The sequence below is a fragment of the Pipistrellus kuhlii genome, unplaced genomic scaffold (assembly GCF_014108245.1).
Source record: "Pipistrellus kuhlii isolate mPipKuh1 unplaced genomic scaffold, mPipKuh1.p scaffold_m20_p_6, whole genome shotgun sequence".
NCBI lineage: Eukaryota > Metazoa > Chordata > Mammalia > Chiroptera > Vespertilionidae > Pipistrellus > Pipistrellus kuhlii.
In genome coordinates, this window is record NW_023425562.1 from 57,310,061 (window position 1) to 57,325,888 (window position 15,828).

The 15,828-nt window shown below is 55.8% G+C and overlaps 1 protein-coding gene across 1 annotated transcript; it reads right to left on the reverse strand.

Annotated features, from left to right (window-relative positions):
* Positions 1-7,196: 7,196 nt before the first annotated feature.
* LOC118707641 (arginine vasopressin) lies at positions 7,197-9,077 on the reverse strand. Its single transcript, XM_036418264.2, has 3 exons — positions 8,901-9,077; positions 7,560-7,761; positions 7,197-7,399 (listed from the first exon to the last, which is right to left on the reverse strand). The coding sequence occupies exons 1-3, from the start codon at positions 9,018-9,020 to the stop codon at positions 7,239-7,241; spliced, it is 483 nt and encodes a 160-aa protein (XP_036274157.1). The 5' UTR covers positions 9,021-9,077; the 3' UTR covers positions 7,197-7,238.
* Positions 9,078-15,828: the final 6,751 nt, after the last annotated feature.

Below are 15,828 nucleotides of genomic sequence, written 5' to 3' on the forward strand. Positions count from 1 at the left end.
GCTACACCGGAATATACGCTTTCAAAAGTGAGAAAAAGGTCATTGCTGAGGGTTTGAAGATAATAGAAGCGGAAGGCCCAGTGGCCAACAGCCATCTAGACTGGGGTCCTTGCTGGGGCTGTGAGAGGGGTCCCTCCCAGGACCTCCGAGTTGGGCAGTAGTCAGGGGTTATTGGGAAAGGACCAGGAGGTGACAAAGCAGAGTCCTGTTCAAAGCCCCCAAGGGGAAGTGCGTGACTCACGCAAATTGATATCTGAGGAAAGTCGTATGAATTCTGTGGCCCCTCGGACACCGCACAGGGAACCACGCTCCTCAGCTGGAGAGCTGTGGTCATGGGTTTGTGCTTGGCAAGCTTGGTGTCCACCCACCGCATCAGCGGGAATTCGGAGTCGCCCCCCTGGGGCCTCTGTCTCAGCCGAAGTGCCCTGCATCTGCTCCACCCCCAGGGGCTTACACAGAAGAGGAGTATCAGTCGAGCTTTCTCACCTTGGGACTGAATTCAGGTTCCCTCCTTCCAACATTCCATCCACTGTCCCTTTCTTTCCCTAAATCCAAAGGCCAGCAGTATATTTTAAAAATATATATATTTTATTGATTTTTCACAGAGATGAAGCGAGAGGGATAGAAAGTTAGAAACATCGATGAGAGAGAATCATCAATCAGCTGCCTCTTGCACCCCCCCACTGGGGATGTGCCCGCAACCAAGGTACATGCCCCTGCCCAGAATCGAACCCGGGACCTTTCAGTCCGCAGGCCGACGCTCTATCCACTGAGCCAAACCGGTCCCGGCAGTATTTTCTTTTCCACCATCATAAAACAGAGTCTGGCCCTGGACGGTTTAGCTCAGTGGTAGAGCGTCGGCCTGTGGACTGAAGAGTCCCAGGTTCAACTCAGTCAAGGACACAAACCCAGGTTGTGGGCTCGATCTCCAGTAGAGGTCACGCCGGAGGCAGCCGATTCATGATTCTCTCATCATTGATGTTTCTCTTTCTCTCTCTCCCTCTCCCTTCCTCGCTGAAGTCAATAAAAATAAAACATGGAGTCTGGCCCGGTCGGCGTGGCTCAGTGGTTGAGCATTGATCTATGACTCAGGAGGCCACGGTCCAATTCCCAGTCAGGGCATATGCCTGGGTTACACGCGCGCTCCCCAGCAGAGGGTCCTGCAGGAGGTAGCTGATCAATGAGTCTCTCTTATCATTAATGTTTCTATCTCCTTCTCCCTTCCTCTCTGAAATCAATTAAAAAAATAAACAAAAAAACAGAGTCTGATTAACAATCCTTTTTCTGAGGACATCAAGCGAGGTCCCGTGGGTGAGTGGGGAGAGGTGCTGAGGGGACCCGAGCCACGTGAAGTTGTCCAGGGGCCAGACAGATGGGCGCAGAGCGAGCTGCTGTTCTTCCTGGTTCTTCCTGAATCAGGCCCGGGGCCTCTGGCCCTCCTCGGGGTGACTGAAGCGCTTGGCGCTTGTCAGGACAGTGGTTTCCAGCTCTCCCTTTGTCTCACGAGAACTCTGTGAACCCACCTTGCTACCTAGCAGTGAAATTTCTAGATAGCCAAAGCTGGTTTCGCTCAGTGGTAGAGCATCGGTCTGTGGACTGAAAGGTCCCAGGTTCGATTCCGGTCAAGGGCATGTACATTGGTTGCGGGCACATCCCCAGTAGGGGGTGTGCAAGAGGCAGCTGGTCGATGTTTCTCTCTCATCGATGTTTCTAGCTCTCTATCTCTCTCTCCCTTCCTCTCTGTACAAAAATCAATAAAATATATATATATTTTTTTAAATTCCTAGATAATATGCCTACCTGCACTCAATTTCCAAAAATATATATATAATTAGTCCTGGCAGCAACATAGGGAAAAGGAGAATAACGTATTACTAAATATGATTATTTTAATATGTAACTAAACACACAAAATAATTCCAGGTGTCATACACGCCGTATAGCCATCTGGTGGCACCTGCTGGTAAGGACACAGGAAGAAGACAAGAGGCCGCTCTCCGCAGGAGGGACCGGAAAACAAGAGTGCAGACGGGGCATGAGGATTAGCATTCTCTGTTGTGCCTGCGGGATGTGAATAACGCCTGAACACTGGATGATACAGGCACACCTCGTTCTATTGCTTCACTTTATTCTGCTTCACAGATGTTGCATGTTTTACAAATTGAAGGCAAGACGCTCCACTAGAAAAGAGATGACAACTCACGTTATTGCCATGTTCACTTTCCTGTGGGGCCATGTCTCTGAGGTATGCCTGTGGTGAGATGTGGTCGAGGTTTGGTTTGGGGTTTGCATGTGTGTGATAACAGTTTGTGATCACAGTCTGTGGTCACGGCTATCGGAACAGTCCATATATCTCTGAGATGTGCCCTGGAAGGTTTGTCGAGGAAATGGTATGAGAGTTGGCCTTGACTTCAGGGGCTAGGAGAGGGAAGATAGAGATGAAACAAGCCACCCCAGGATGATAATTGTCATCACTGAGGGTGTTGAGTGCCTGCAGGGTTTTGGTCTAAGTAGCTCTAGTTTTGGTCTATTTGAAATTTCTCATCATAAAAAACCTCCAAAACCAAAAGATGGTGGCAGAGGTAAATGTTCTGATATGAAAAGCTGTAGAGCCACCTGGGAAGGCACATGGGCAATTTTCCTTAATTACCATCAGCGGGACTCAGGGTGTAGGCTGAGCCACGCCTTGGGAACATGTTTCCCCAAGATGGCGGATATGTTGTCAGCTTGGCCTTCATATCAGCCCAGAGTCAGCAGGGGCGGGACTAGATATGTAAATCCAGACAAGCAACAGGAATGATAGGGCCTACTTAAGAATGCAAATAAAGATGAAACCGCGAGAGATCCAAGATGGCTGCGCCCAGGTGAACACCTAGCCGCAGCCGCACACAACAATTTCAATAAAATACAACTAAAATATAAAACGGACATTGCCCAGAACTACAGGAAGGTTGACTGACTGGAAATTCTACAGCGAGAAGCAAGGAGAAAACCAGAAGGAGGCGCGGAGGAGCTGGAAAAGCCCAAGGTACGGAGACGCGGCGCGCGGAGAGGACGGAGCCGGAGAGGAGGGAGGCCGAGTGCCTGGCGGGCGTTCCTGAGCGGAAAGGAGAGAGAAACTCCGACTGTGCTGGGCCCCCAACTGCTCTGAACCCCGGTTCTGGGCCAGACCCCGGGGACTCAGGCTCAGCCATAGGGAGCCGGGCTGTAAGGCGGAACCCCGGGGAGAGGCGAAAGGAGGTCCCGGAGGCGCGCACACGGCGCGCAGAGAAGGGACGGTCGGCTGTGCCGCGGGATTGCCCTGACGGGAAGGAGACTGGGGCTCCAGACTGCTCTGAACGCCACCTCCAACTCCATTTCCAACTGAACTGAACCCCAATACCGGGCTCATTGTGGGAGAGCATAGACTGTTTGGCAGCAGGCGAAAATCGAGGGCACCTTTCTCTCAGAGGCGCTGGCAGCAGCGAGCACTGAAGGACCCGCATAGGGCGGGGCTGACAGAAGCCAAAGCTGCAGGCTCCACCCTGAAACCCCGTCCCATCTGTAACTGCGAAATGCGACAACAAAATAGATCACAAACGAAAGAAATGGAGGACAAAAAGCGTCTGGATATAGAGTTCAAATCTACGCTTATAAGTTTTTTCAAGAATTTCTTAGAAAAGATGGATAAGGGCTACGAGGATATGAAGAGAGATCAACTAGAATTAATAAGGAGTCAACAAGAAATGATAAGGGATCAACAAGAAATAAAGAATACATTGTCTGAAATAAAAAATATTTTACTGAGTCCTAAAAACAGAAGGGAAGATCGCAAGAATCAAGTCAAAGATTTGGAACATAAAGAGCCAGAAGACACTCCTCCACAGAAGCTAGAAGGCAAGAGAATCCAGAAAATTGAAGATAATGTAAGAAACCTCTGGGACAACTTCAAGCGAACCAACATCAGAATTATGGGGGTCCCAGAAGATGAGAGAGAGCAAGATATGGAAAACATACTGAAAGAAATAGTGACAGAAAACTTCCCCTACCTGGTGAAAGAATTAGACTTACAAGTCCAGGAAGCGCACAGAACTCCAAACAAAAGGAATCCAAAGAGGACCACACCGAGACACATCATTATTAAAATTCCAAGAGCAAAAGACAAAGAGAGAATATTAAAAGAAGCAAGAGCAAAGAAGGTAGTAACCTACAAAGGAGCACCTATACGATTGTCAGCTGACTTCTCAACAGAAACCATGCAGGCCAGAAGGGAATGGCAAGAAATATTCAAGGTGATGAATAGCAAGAACCTACAGCCAAAAATAATCTACCCAGCAAAGCTATCACTCAGAATCGAAGGCCAGATAAAGAGCTTCACTAATAAAAAAAAGCTAAAGGAGTTCATCACCACCAAACCAGAATTATATGAATTGCTGAAGGGGGTTCTTTCAGAAGAGAAAGTAAACAAAGATAAAAATTATGAACAACAAATACATAACTATCAACAAGTGAATCTAAAAACCAAGGAAATTAAAAAAAATCTGATGAACAATATTAACTGTTGAATATAATAGAATCAGAGGTATGGAAGGGGAGTGAACCGACGATTCTTGGGGTAAAGGGGAGAGGGGGGCGTGGGAAGAGACTGAACATAAACTGTGCACCTATGGATGAGGACAATGGGGAGAGGGGAAAGGGCAGAGGGTGGGATGGGAACCTGGTGGAGGAGAGCAATGGTGGGTGGGGGGAAAGGAACATTTGTAATAATATGAACAATAAAAACTTATTTAAAAAAAAATAAAATAAAGATGAAACCGGTTTGGCTCAGTGGATAGAGTGTTGGTCTGCAGACTGAAGGGTCCCAGGTTCGATTCCGGTCAAGGTCATGTACCTTGGTTGTGCTGGTCGATGTTTCTAGCTTTCTGTCCCTCTCCCTTCCTCTCTGTAAAAAAATCAATAAAATATATTTAAAAAAATGCAAATAAGCTACTTTGTTCCTAAGTTTCGGTGTTGCTTCCTGGTATTGGGGGTATAAAATAAATGCGCTGGGAGGGGTCATCATCGTTATTGTCATCATCTTCTTCTTGCCTCTCCAACAGACAGAATGGCGGCCTACCCAGCTCCCAGCTTAAAATCTATCTCTGTGTCTTCTCTCTTTATTTCTTTCTTTTTTTTTTAAATATGTTTTATTGATTTTGTACAGAGAGGAAGGGAGAGAGAGAGAGTTAGAAACATCGATGAGAGAGAATCATCAATCAGCTGCCTCCTGCACACCCCCTACTGGGGATATGCCCGCAACCAAGGTACATGCCCTTGACCGGAATTGAACCCGGGACCCTTCAGTCCCCAAGCCGACGCTCTATCCATTGAGCCAAACCGGTCTCTACTTCTCTCTTTATTTCTTTTTTCTTTCTTTCTTTCTCTCTTTCTTTCTTTCTTTCTTTTTTAAAATATATTTTATTGATTTTGTACAGAGAGGAAGGGAGAGAGAGAGTCAGAAACATCGATGAGAGAGAGTCATCAATCAGCTGCCTCTTGCACACCCTCTACTGGGGATATGCCCGCAACCAAGGTACATGCCCTTGACCGGAATCGAACCTGGGACCCTTCAGTTCCCAAGCCGACGCTCTACCCATTGAGCCAAACCGGTTTCGGCAAAACATTTTTTTTTTTAAATGGTGCAAATTAGTACATATGGACTGTGAAATATCACTAATTTGTAAAGTGAAAGTGCCTATGTGTGCACCCAGGGGACTGTAGCCACACAGGAGCGTGAAGCCGCGACAGAGCATTCCAGTCTGAGGAAAGAAGTGTTGGCCACACCAGTGAGCATCTCCTGCTGTGACTTATTTTTATGTCACACTGTCAATGCCGCTGACCCTGCAGCGTAGCGTTCCTGGAGATCAAGACCACGAACAAAGAGCGAGACTCCCTCAGGCCTGGCTAATTAGGACAGGAGCCCTCCTGACCTGCCTGGGCAGGGGTGACGGCAGAGCAGATCTCTGAGGCCAGAGGGAGCGTGACCTTGGCTTCCCCTGCGCAGGGCTGGCTGAGGCTGTCACGGGGCCGCGCCCCAGGCTGGTTGTTGGGGTCAGAGCTCAGAGGGGCTTTTCTCAGCCTGAGCTCCATGTGGCCTCCAAGCCCTGGAGCCAGACACCCCAGGGAGAGGCTGCGAGGACAGGCTGGTAGAGAAAGGAGGGCGGGGGTAACAGAGGGGTAGAGGGCAGAAGAGGACGGGAGGGGTGTAGGGGGACAAGGAGAGAAGGCCCAGAGTTGAGGGGGGAGGGAAGGGAGAGGAGTGAGGGGAAAGGGGATAAATGGGCAAAGGGCACAGGAGGACGAGGGACAGAGAACAGTGTTGGCCTGTTAGTGGACATCTTTGCCCTGAAGTGGCATGTGTCAGAGGGTGGCGTGTGTGTGTGTGTGTGTGTGTGTGTGTGTGTGTGCAGGGGCCTGCCTGTCCTCAGGTCTGCTGTGTCTGTTCCTCTGAGTGTGACTGTGCTTCTGAAGGTGCACCTCGGACTGTGTCTGTGACTGTGGCAGGAAACCGGGGCACGCCCTTGCCATGCTTTTCCTGTCTGTGTCGGAGGGAGCATGCCGCCAGGGTCTGGGGACGCCTGTCACCCAGGCCGGCTGAGAGCCATATGGGGTGCCCTTTCCTGTGGCCTCCCTCTGGGTCTGGGCATGCTGGTCCCATCCCCGCCCTCACCCACCTGCACACACACACACACACACACACACACACACACACACGTGCACGCGCCCCACAGCCGTGGGTGACGGAGACAGTGGGCTGAGAACCTGGGGCCCAGGATGAGTCCCTGGAGCTGCTGGTCCCTCAGCCTCCGGGGAGTAAATGGGGACCGAACCCCCGCTGGCTTCTTGGCTGGTCCCTCCCGCCTTTCTCTTCTCCCGTCATTCTCTTCTTCTCCCGTCACTCTCAAGGTCTCTGTCTCTGTCTCTCTGTCTCTCTCTCACTTTGGTGTCCACATCTTCCCCCGACGCTTATCCCTTTATTCCCACCCCTCGGCCCTCAGACCCCCTCCCTGCCTTGGCCCTCTTTCCCCCTCCCGCCCGGGCGCCTGTCCTTGTTCCTGCGGCACCTTTGAGGGCAGGCTCTCCGCTGGGTGGATCTGCCTGTGTCTTGGGGTCCGGGAAGCTCCCCCCACCCCCCACCCCCAGATGGACAGACGGACAGACAGACAGACACCAGCCGGTGCATTGTAAAAGGTTTATTTCGGAGGGGGGCGGAGGCGGGCTCAGAAGCCGCCGGGGGCGGGCTCGGGGGCGCCCGCCAGCTGCACCAGCCGCAGCAGCAGCGCCCCCGCCCCGTCCAGCTGCGTCCCGTTGCTCCGCTCGTGGGCGCGGGCGCGGCGCGGGAGGCCGCCCTCCCGGCACTCGGGCTCCGGCACGCAGCTCTCTGCGGGGCCAGGGGACAGGGCTCAGCGCACCGGATCGGAGGCCCGCCCCCCAGGTCCCCAAAACCCTCCCTGCCCCCCCGCACCCCAGGCCCCCCCAGACCCCCGCCCCCAAGGCCCCCTCAACCCCCCGCCCCTCTCCATTTGCCCCCGGCCCCGCACCTTCGTCGCAGCAGAGGCCGTTGGCCGCGCAGCGCCCGCCGCTCCCGCAGGGCCTGTGGCCGGACTGGCAGGGCGACGGCAGGTAGGTCTCCTCCTGGCAGCGCAGCGCCTCGGCCGTGCCCAGGAAGCAGCCCAGCTCGTCCCCGCAGCAGATGCTGGGCCCGAAGCAGCGCCCTTTGCCCCCGGGGCCGCAGGGCAGGCACTGGGGGGGTGGGGGGGAGAAGGGTGAGCGAGGCCTGGGGTGAAGGCCAAGGCCCCTGGGGGGGGGGGGGGGGAGGCGCGGCTCAAGGACTCCAGGTTCGGGGTCGCCTTGGCGCTGCTTTGGCCCCAAAAGGGACCCAGGAGGGAAGCCAACATCCACCAACCTCCCTCTGTTACAGGTGCCTCCTCTCCCCCTGTGAAGCACTCAGCAGAGAGAGAGAGAGAGAGAGAGAGAGAGAGAGAGAGAGAGAGAGAGAGAGAGAGAGAGAGAGGGACCTCCCCGCAGGGTCTCCTAGGGCTGCAGCATCGGGCACTGCCCGCTGCTTTATCCCTAACCCAGCCTTCTCCCCCCGTTACTCACGCTGGACTCTAGCACCATCCCTGTCCCCACCCCCCACCCCAGGCCCTTCCTTCTGTTTCCTGTCCCCTCTCTGGCCTGGCCGGGGGGCCCCCTCACTCCCTCACCCGTCACCCCCTTCCCCTGCCCTCCCCCCAAAGCTGGGGCCTCTGCTCGCCTGCCTGTCACTAACCAGGGGCAGAGTCCTGAGCCCTAGAGGAGGCCCGAGGCTCCTGGGTCACTCAGGCCCGAAGGCCGAGCAGAGCGGAGGGAGGAAGTCTGTCTGCCCAGCTGCCCCGCTCTGGGCTCCGCAGCTCGGGACCAGCCTCCTGTGCCTGGGCAGAGCCGAGCGGAGCGGGGAGCCTGGGCTTCCACCAGCTCCGGTGGCAGCGGAGCAGGAGGGAGGGAGGGACACGCAGGAGAGAAGTGTGCAGAACTCACAGGGTGCAGGCTGGCACCCACCCAGCACCCGGAAGCCCTGACTCCCGGGGTGGAGGCCGGGCCTGTGGTGGGAGAGGCTGGGCTGGATGGGAGGCCTCAGGTGCTGGGTGTGAGCAATGGGGAGAGAGGCCCAGGGCACACAGGAGGCCTTCCTGCCCGTCCTCCCTGCCCCGGCCCAGCCCAGTCACCGCGGGAACCGCTCTCCTCCATCCGCGCCGGGATGGGACTGTCCAGGGAGCCCTGCAGCCCGTCCCAGCCTGCCCGGGCTGGTCCCCTCTGCACCCGCTCCTGGCCTGGCTCCTGCCGGGCACTCGTCCGGACCCCACAGCCCATGGCAGCCCTCTCCCCAGCCCTGGTCATACCTGTCTCAGCTCCAGGTCGGACATGGCCCTCTTGCCGCCCCGCGGGCAGTTCTGGAAGTAGCAGGCAGAGGTGACGGCCAGCAGGCCGAGGAGGCAGGCGGGCAGCAGGGCGTCGGGCATCCTGGCGCAGGTGGCACAGCGCGGGGCGCTCCGGGCAGGCTGTGCCGTCTGCCTCCGCGGCCGCCTATTTATGGCCGCAGGTGCTTCCTCCGAGGTGACGTGGCCGCCGCCCCCTCCCGGTGGCTCCCCAGGAGCCCTCGGCCCGTCCCGGCCGGCAGCGGTGACTCAGGCCCCTGGGGGCGCACGTGGGCCGCGCTGTGCGGGCCGGGGGGCGGGGGGGGGGCGCCTCCTGACTGTCTCCGCCGTGGGGTGGCCACGGGGAGGCGGGAGCTGCTGTGGCTGTGATTGCAGCTCCAGGGGCTCTGGAGAGGGACACGTGAGGGTCACTTGGGGGGTGTCTCTAAGCTTTCTCGGGGTGCATGTTCCCCATCTGTCTCCTGAGGAGGGGGTGAGGGGGGCTCACGGGGCTCCTGGCGGGCCCAGGATGGCGGGGAGAGGCCGGGGCTGACCCAGTGAGGGGACGGGTGGCAGACCAGCTGGCACTGCAGGCGGCCTGGAGGGGGCTGTGCTGGGGCTCTGGGAAAGGAGCCTCTGCCTGCAGCCTGTGGGGCAGGCGGCCCCGCCGGGAAGGGGCCAGGAAGCAGGGGTGCTCCCACCCCGTGGGCAGGCTCCAGGGAATTCGGGGTGCTCGCACCCCGTGGGCAGGCTCCAGGGAATTCGGGGTGCTCCCACCCCGTGGGCACTCCCAGAGCCGGGCGTAGGGCCTCAGAGACCCGGCCGGGAGCAGCTTCTCAGCACGTCCCCATCTCTCCCTCCCAGCAGGAACTTGGGGGTTGGGAACCCAGCGAGCTTCGGCCCATGGAGCCTGGCAGCCAGCCTGCCCCAATGCCCGCCCCACCCAGACGCTCGTTCCCGGGGACCGGGGCAGGGGCCATCTGAAGACTGGGCTGAGGGCGAAGGAAGGGAGCAGTCACAGCCAGAGGCCCAGCCTGCGGAAGGAGCCCGGGCTCCGGGTTAAAGAGACTCAGCCTCCCTCCGCCCAGGGCACCAGGGTCTCCCTGTGGCCCCAGCTCTTCCAGCCCCCAGGCTCTTGGCCTCCTCTCCGGGGTCCTGCAAGGAAGCTTCTAGAAGGGGGTGGGGGGCGGACAGGGCAGCCTCCTCCCCACAAAGTGCCATGAAGGGTCCAGTGTCCCAGGGAGGGGGCTCCGACCCTCAGAACCTGGTGTCCACCTTCTCGGGAACATCCCTGAGGGGCTGTGAGGACGCTGGGGCCCCATCTGGCCGCTGCTGCTGCCGGAAACATGACGTGGGCAGGCCACGAGTCCGCTCTGTGCCTCACTCCATCCCCTGTGAAGCAGGGAGACTGACGCCCACCTCCTGGGCCGCTGTGGGAGCTTCAGAAAGTGCTCGCCGGGGTGAAGTTACTGAGGAGGAGGACTTATTACTAACGCCGTTATTCTTATTAACAGCCGACAAGCTTATGTCAGAGCGAGGATCTCCCTGGATGAACCCAGGAGGAGCAGTCTCACTCCATCCTGACCGGAAGGAAGCTTGGTGTGCACTGCAGTCTTCCTGAGACTGTGCGATGGGGGCCAGCCAGGGAGGAGGCCAGGGCCAGCGGGGCCAGCTGTGGGGCTACGCCCGCATCCCTCCCTCTCCGCCCTGCAGGGCTGAGTCACCTTCTAACTCACCTCTAACTCAAGGGCTCAGGCCCCGGGGCAGACCAGCCTTGTCTGCCAGCATCATCATTCTAAGCCTAGCCCCACCAGAACCCCTGAGGAACCCCAACGCCACCTCCACACAGACGCCAGAGAGCCTGCTGCTCCCAGTACTGCCTTCTTGGGGCTGCATGGGCTGGGGAAGGTCCCATCACTCTGCTGGCTGCACTGCAGATACGTCTCCTCACCTGCCACCAGGACCCTCTGGGTACCTCACCCCCTCTCCTTCGCCTCACCTTCACCAAGACTCCTCTTCCTCACCTTCCTCCTTGAGCTAGACTGCAAACACGCCCTCCACGCTGAGCCTGGTGGCTTATGATGATGACCTTTCCATCGCTGAACAACTTACTGCGTCTCCCGGAGTCAGGGACCGCCTGGCTTCCCGCTGTGGTCCAGCTGCTGATTTTACACATCAGCACTTCCTTCTCAACTCCCTCCACTCAGGCTTCTGCCCAGACCAACCCACAGAAACGCCCGTGATCAAGATGATAAGCTACCTCCATCTTGCCCAATTCGGCGGCCACGTCTATGTTCTCATTTCCCATAATCCCCGAGCGGCATCTACGGGGGGAGCACTGTCCTTTTCAAAAACATGCTTCCTGGGCTCCCGGGATGCCACGCTGTCTTGGTATCCTTCCACCACGCTGGATGTTCCCTGTCAGTCTCCTTTTCTGGCTCTTCCTCTTGGACCTTGGCTTCTAATGTCTGAGCACCCCAGACTCAGGCCTGTATCCCTTTTTTCTCCACTTCCTAGGTGATGGTGCTAACACTGGGGCATGAGCCTGCAACCTGGGCATGTGCCCTGACTGGGAACCGATGCTCAACCTCTGAGCTACCCCAACTGGGCCTTCACCTTGTTTTCAAGGCTCCTCACGACTCATTATTATTACAACTCCACTCCCCCTCTCTTTGACAGCTGGGTATTCTGTATCTCCTGATGGAGAAAAGAAAAACACGTCCTCCCCTGAGGTCAGTAGCTGCAGAGAAGCCAGGGATTGTGCTGATTTTCTCCAGTGAGAAGGCGTATTTGGAACTGGTATCTAATAGATGCTCCTGGATTCAATTTAGAAAAATCCTCTGGGGCCGGAACCGATTTGGCTCAGTGGATAGAGCGTCGGCCTGCGGACTGAAAGGTCCCAGGTTCGATTCCTATCAAGGGCATGTACCTTGGTTGCAGGCACATCCCCAGTGGGGGGTGTGCAGGAAGCAGCTGGTCGATGATTCTCTCTCATCGACGTTTCTAACTCTATCCCTCTCTCTTCCTCTCTGTGAAAAATCAATAAAATATATATATATATATATATATATATATATATATATATATATATATATATATATTTTAAATCCTCTGGGCCCTGCCTGGGTAGGTCAGTTTGTTAGAGAGCATTGTTCCCATACCTCAAGATTGCAGTTTGCCAAGGTTGTGGGTTCAGCCCCGTCAGGGCACAAACAAAAATCAACCAATGAACCCACAAGTTGATGTCAATCTCTCGCTCTCTCTCTCTCTCTCTCTCTCTCTTTCTCTCTCTCTCTCTCTCTCTCTCTCTCTCTCTCTCTCTCTCTCTCTCTCTCTCTCCCCTGGCTTCACCCCAGAGAGGGCCAGAGCAGGCCTCTAAGGCAAGGGCAGGGCCTGCTTGTCTGGGTCTTCGGCATTAAGCCCCTGAGTCTGCCAGCGCCCGGCCCTCGGAAGGCACGTGGCTGCAAGGACTCAGCCTCCTCCCCGCCTGCCATGGGACACGGGTCCAAACCGAGAGATGAACATCAGCTCCCTGTCTCCGGCCTCTGCTGCTGGGCCCGTGCTGTTTTGGATGATTTGAGCAGAAGGAATTTACTAGTGGCTACTGAGAGCTCACGATTTAAGGGAAGAGTCCAGAGCCAGGCTTGGAAGCTATAGTTCTTGAGAACCACGAAACAGGAACCCATAAAGTGTCACGAAATGGTGTGTCAGGTCCCCCAGGAGCAGGGCCTGAGATGGGAACTCTTGTACCTTCCTGAGGGAGGCTCTCGGAGTGAGGGGAGTAGGATGGACGAGGAGAGAAGCCACGTAAAGACGGGGTTTCAACGGGAGTCTAGCCTCAGTCTGGTCCCCCAGAGCTCCGGGAGTGAGTGGCACCACAGAGTTGTCCTACCATGAGGTAAGAGGGTCAATTTTTTCATTTAAATTTTTTTTTGAGAGAGAGAAAGGAAGAGAGAGGGAGGGAAAGAGAGAGAGAAAAAGAGAGAGAGAGAGGGAGAGTGAGAAAGAAAGAGAGAGAGAGAGAGAGAGAGAGAGAGAGAGAGAGAGAGATAAGAGAGAAACATCAATAGATTGCCTCCTTCACACACCCCACCAGGGATCACACCCACATACCTGTGTCCTGATTGGGAATTGAACCGGTGACCTTTCAGTGAATGGAAAAATGCTCAACCCACTGAGCAACATCGGCCAGGGCCGTTACACATATACATAATTTGCATACTACTCAGTCATTGGTCAAGGAGACTGGGGAGAAGGAACCTCCCAGGCATTTTCTTGGTGAGGTGGCTGGCACAGGCTGAGGAGACAGGCCAGCAACAAGCCATTAGCAACCAGTCCCACAGCACCTGGGTCAGGAGGGGTGCAGAGCCCAGAGCCCATTCTGGGGATGGCTTCACCAGCCTTGTCCCTGAGCCGGATTCCCATCCCAAGGAAGGCGGTCTGTCTGGCTTAGCTTGGCTCATACGCTCTCCAGTAAGCGCCCAAACAGAGCTTCCTCCGACTGCATCCAGGGGAGAGATGGCAATGCCTTAAAAGAAAACCAGGAGGGTATTATAAAGGGACAATGGATACGGTGGAGCTAAGCTCCCCCAAATCCCCAAGATGTCTTTCTGAAATCAGAAGCAGGGTCCCGTTGGTCCTGCCCCCACCCTAACCTCCTACAGGCTGGTGGGGTTGACGTTGGCCCACTCTGGGTCTTCCGGGAATGAGTTAGCGTGCTGGCCGGCCCCGATGAGCCTCAGCTTCTCTCTCTGAGGCGACCGCCTACATTTGTCAGGACACGGGGACATTTTCAGGCTGCCCCTCCTGCTCTGCTAAGAGGATTCTGGCTTCGCCCTCCCGTCCTCCTAGACCTGCCGCAGGAGTGCTGGAGGGTTCTGTGGTTGCTCTGGTTTCTGCTTGCTGCGTAATAAACACCTCCCCAACGCAGTGCACAAAACAGCCCCATTTCATTAAGCTCGTGGGCTCTGAAGGTCAGGAGTCCAAACAGGGCACAGCTGCTCTCCGCTCCGCCTGGTCCGGGGCTGGAGTCAGCCGGAGGCTCGTCACTCACATGCCCGGGCGCCGGGCCGAGGACCCTGCTCCCCGTGGCCTCTGTGTGTGGCTTTTCACAGCCGGTGGGGTGTGCTGGACACCGGCGAGTTCCGGGAAATGAGTCAGAAGGCAGGTGGCGTTTTGTGACAGCCTCGGAGTCAAGCAGGGTCCCTGCAGCCACACGCTGTGGGCCGAAGCCACCACACGCCTGTCCAGAGTCAGGAGAAGGAACAGAGCACCCCTTCGGATGGAACACGTGTCAAATACCGAGCAACCAATCATGTACAGCAGTCACAGGGGGGTGAAGTCAGGAGAAAAGGAGGGGGACTAAGTTTTGGGGTTAGATTTTTCCAAGGAGCTTTGCGAGGTATGGGAGAACTGCAGGAAAGGGATGCGGGAGGCAGGTGGAGGGTAAGGGGGAGGTTTAAAGAAGTCTCGCCGAGTAACATCAGTGTGAAATGGCAGGTTGATTCCCGAATCTGTGCTTCTTTCGCTCTAAGACGGACCCCATGGCTGGAGAAGGAGCACAGGCTGCCCCCCAGCCCGCCCCCAGATTCTTAAATGAAGATGTTAAGGCCTGAGGCGCGCGCCATCACTTCCGTCATCTCATCAGAGAAGGTCAATTTGCCAAGGCCACCTCCTGCCTCCGCGCGTGCCCCGGCATCTCATTTCCCCGGTCCCCGCTCCCCGGGGCCAGCTCCCCGGAGCCTGATCTCATCCGAGGGCTGGGAGGGAGAGGAAGGCAGGTGAGAGGGGCTCTCTCTGGAGGATGCTGGTCCCTGAGACAGGCTAATTCCGGGCTTCCTAATTAATGAGCCATGGGGTTGCATCTCATCAGCTGTGTCACAGTCGATGGCTAAGCCCTGGGCCCAAGGGGAGGGCGGCAGGAATTGTGGGAGGGGGAGACTAGCCTGTATCTCTGTCTCCTCCACCCTTATTCTCTGCTCCCTCTGTTCAAACCCAGCTCTCCCCACCGACGTAGAGAGCGTCAGCAGCCCCCATTCTTCCCTTCTCTTCCTAACACCGTCCTGGGACTCCCCACCTTCCCCCCAGTCTGCCCATCCCTCATATCTTCCCGTCCCACCAGGACCACACAGGGCTCACTTAGTTACTGTTTTCAACACAATCTCACCGAAACCGGTTTGGCTCAGTGGATAGAGCAACAGCCTGTGGACTGAAGGGTCCCGGGTTCAATGCTGGTCAAAGGCACGTACCTTGGTTGCGGGCACATCCCCAGTAGGAGGTGTGTAAGAGGCAGCTGATCCAAGTTCTCTCTCATCGATGTTTCTTTCTTTCTTCTTTTTTCTTTTTTTTTTTAAATATATTTCATTGATTTTACACAGAGAGGAATTGAGAGGGACAGAGAGTTAGAAACGTTGATGAGAGAGAAACATCAACCAGCTGCCTCTTGCACACCCACCACTGGGGATGTGCCCGCATCCAAGGTACATGCCCTTGACCGGAATCGAACCCAGGACCTTCAGTTTGCAGGCCGACGCTCTATCCACTGAGCCAAACCGGTCCCGGCTCATCGATGTTTCTAACTCTCTATCCCTCTCTCTTCCTCTCTATAAAAAAAAGAAAAAAATCAATAAAATATATAAAAAATAATAATAAATGTTTAAAAAAAACACACAAAAAAACGGAATCTCCCTCAGCCACTGTGTCACACAGCGGGGGGCACTGCAGTATGGCAGCCACACCTGGTAGGACCCTGGCCGCCCAGGCTGGTGGCCAGAGCCTACCCGAGACTGTGGGTGGAGCCACTTGGCACCTGCTCCCCATACCCCGTTCTTTCAGGAACTGCATGGCGGGTACTTTTCCACTGGCACTTCAACCAAGAGATTTATCCATTTACATGAAGTTAACTCTGCTGAGC

Coding starts and splice junctions, on each gene's coding strand:
- LOC118707641 (XM_036418264.2), bottom strand. CDS start 9,020: ATGCCCGACGCCCTGCTGCCCGCCTGCCTCCTCGGCCTGCTGGCCGTC. Junction 7,762..8,900: donor CCGACCTGGAGCTGAGACAG/GTATGACCAGGG, acceptor CCACCCCCCCAG/TGCCTGCCCTGCGGCCCCGG. Junction 7,400..7,559: donor CGGCCTCTGCTGCGACGAAG/GTGCGGGGCCGG, acceptor CTGGCCCCGCAG/AGAGCTGCGTGCCGGAGCCC.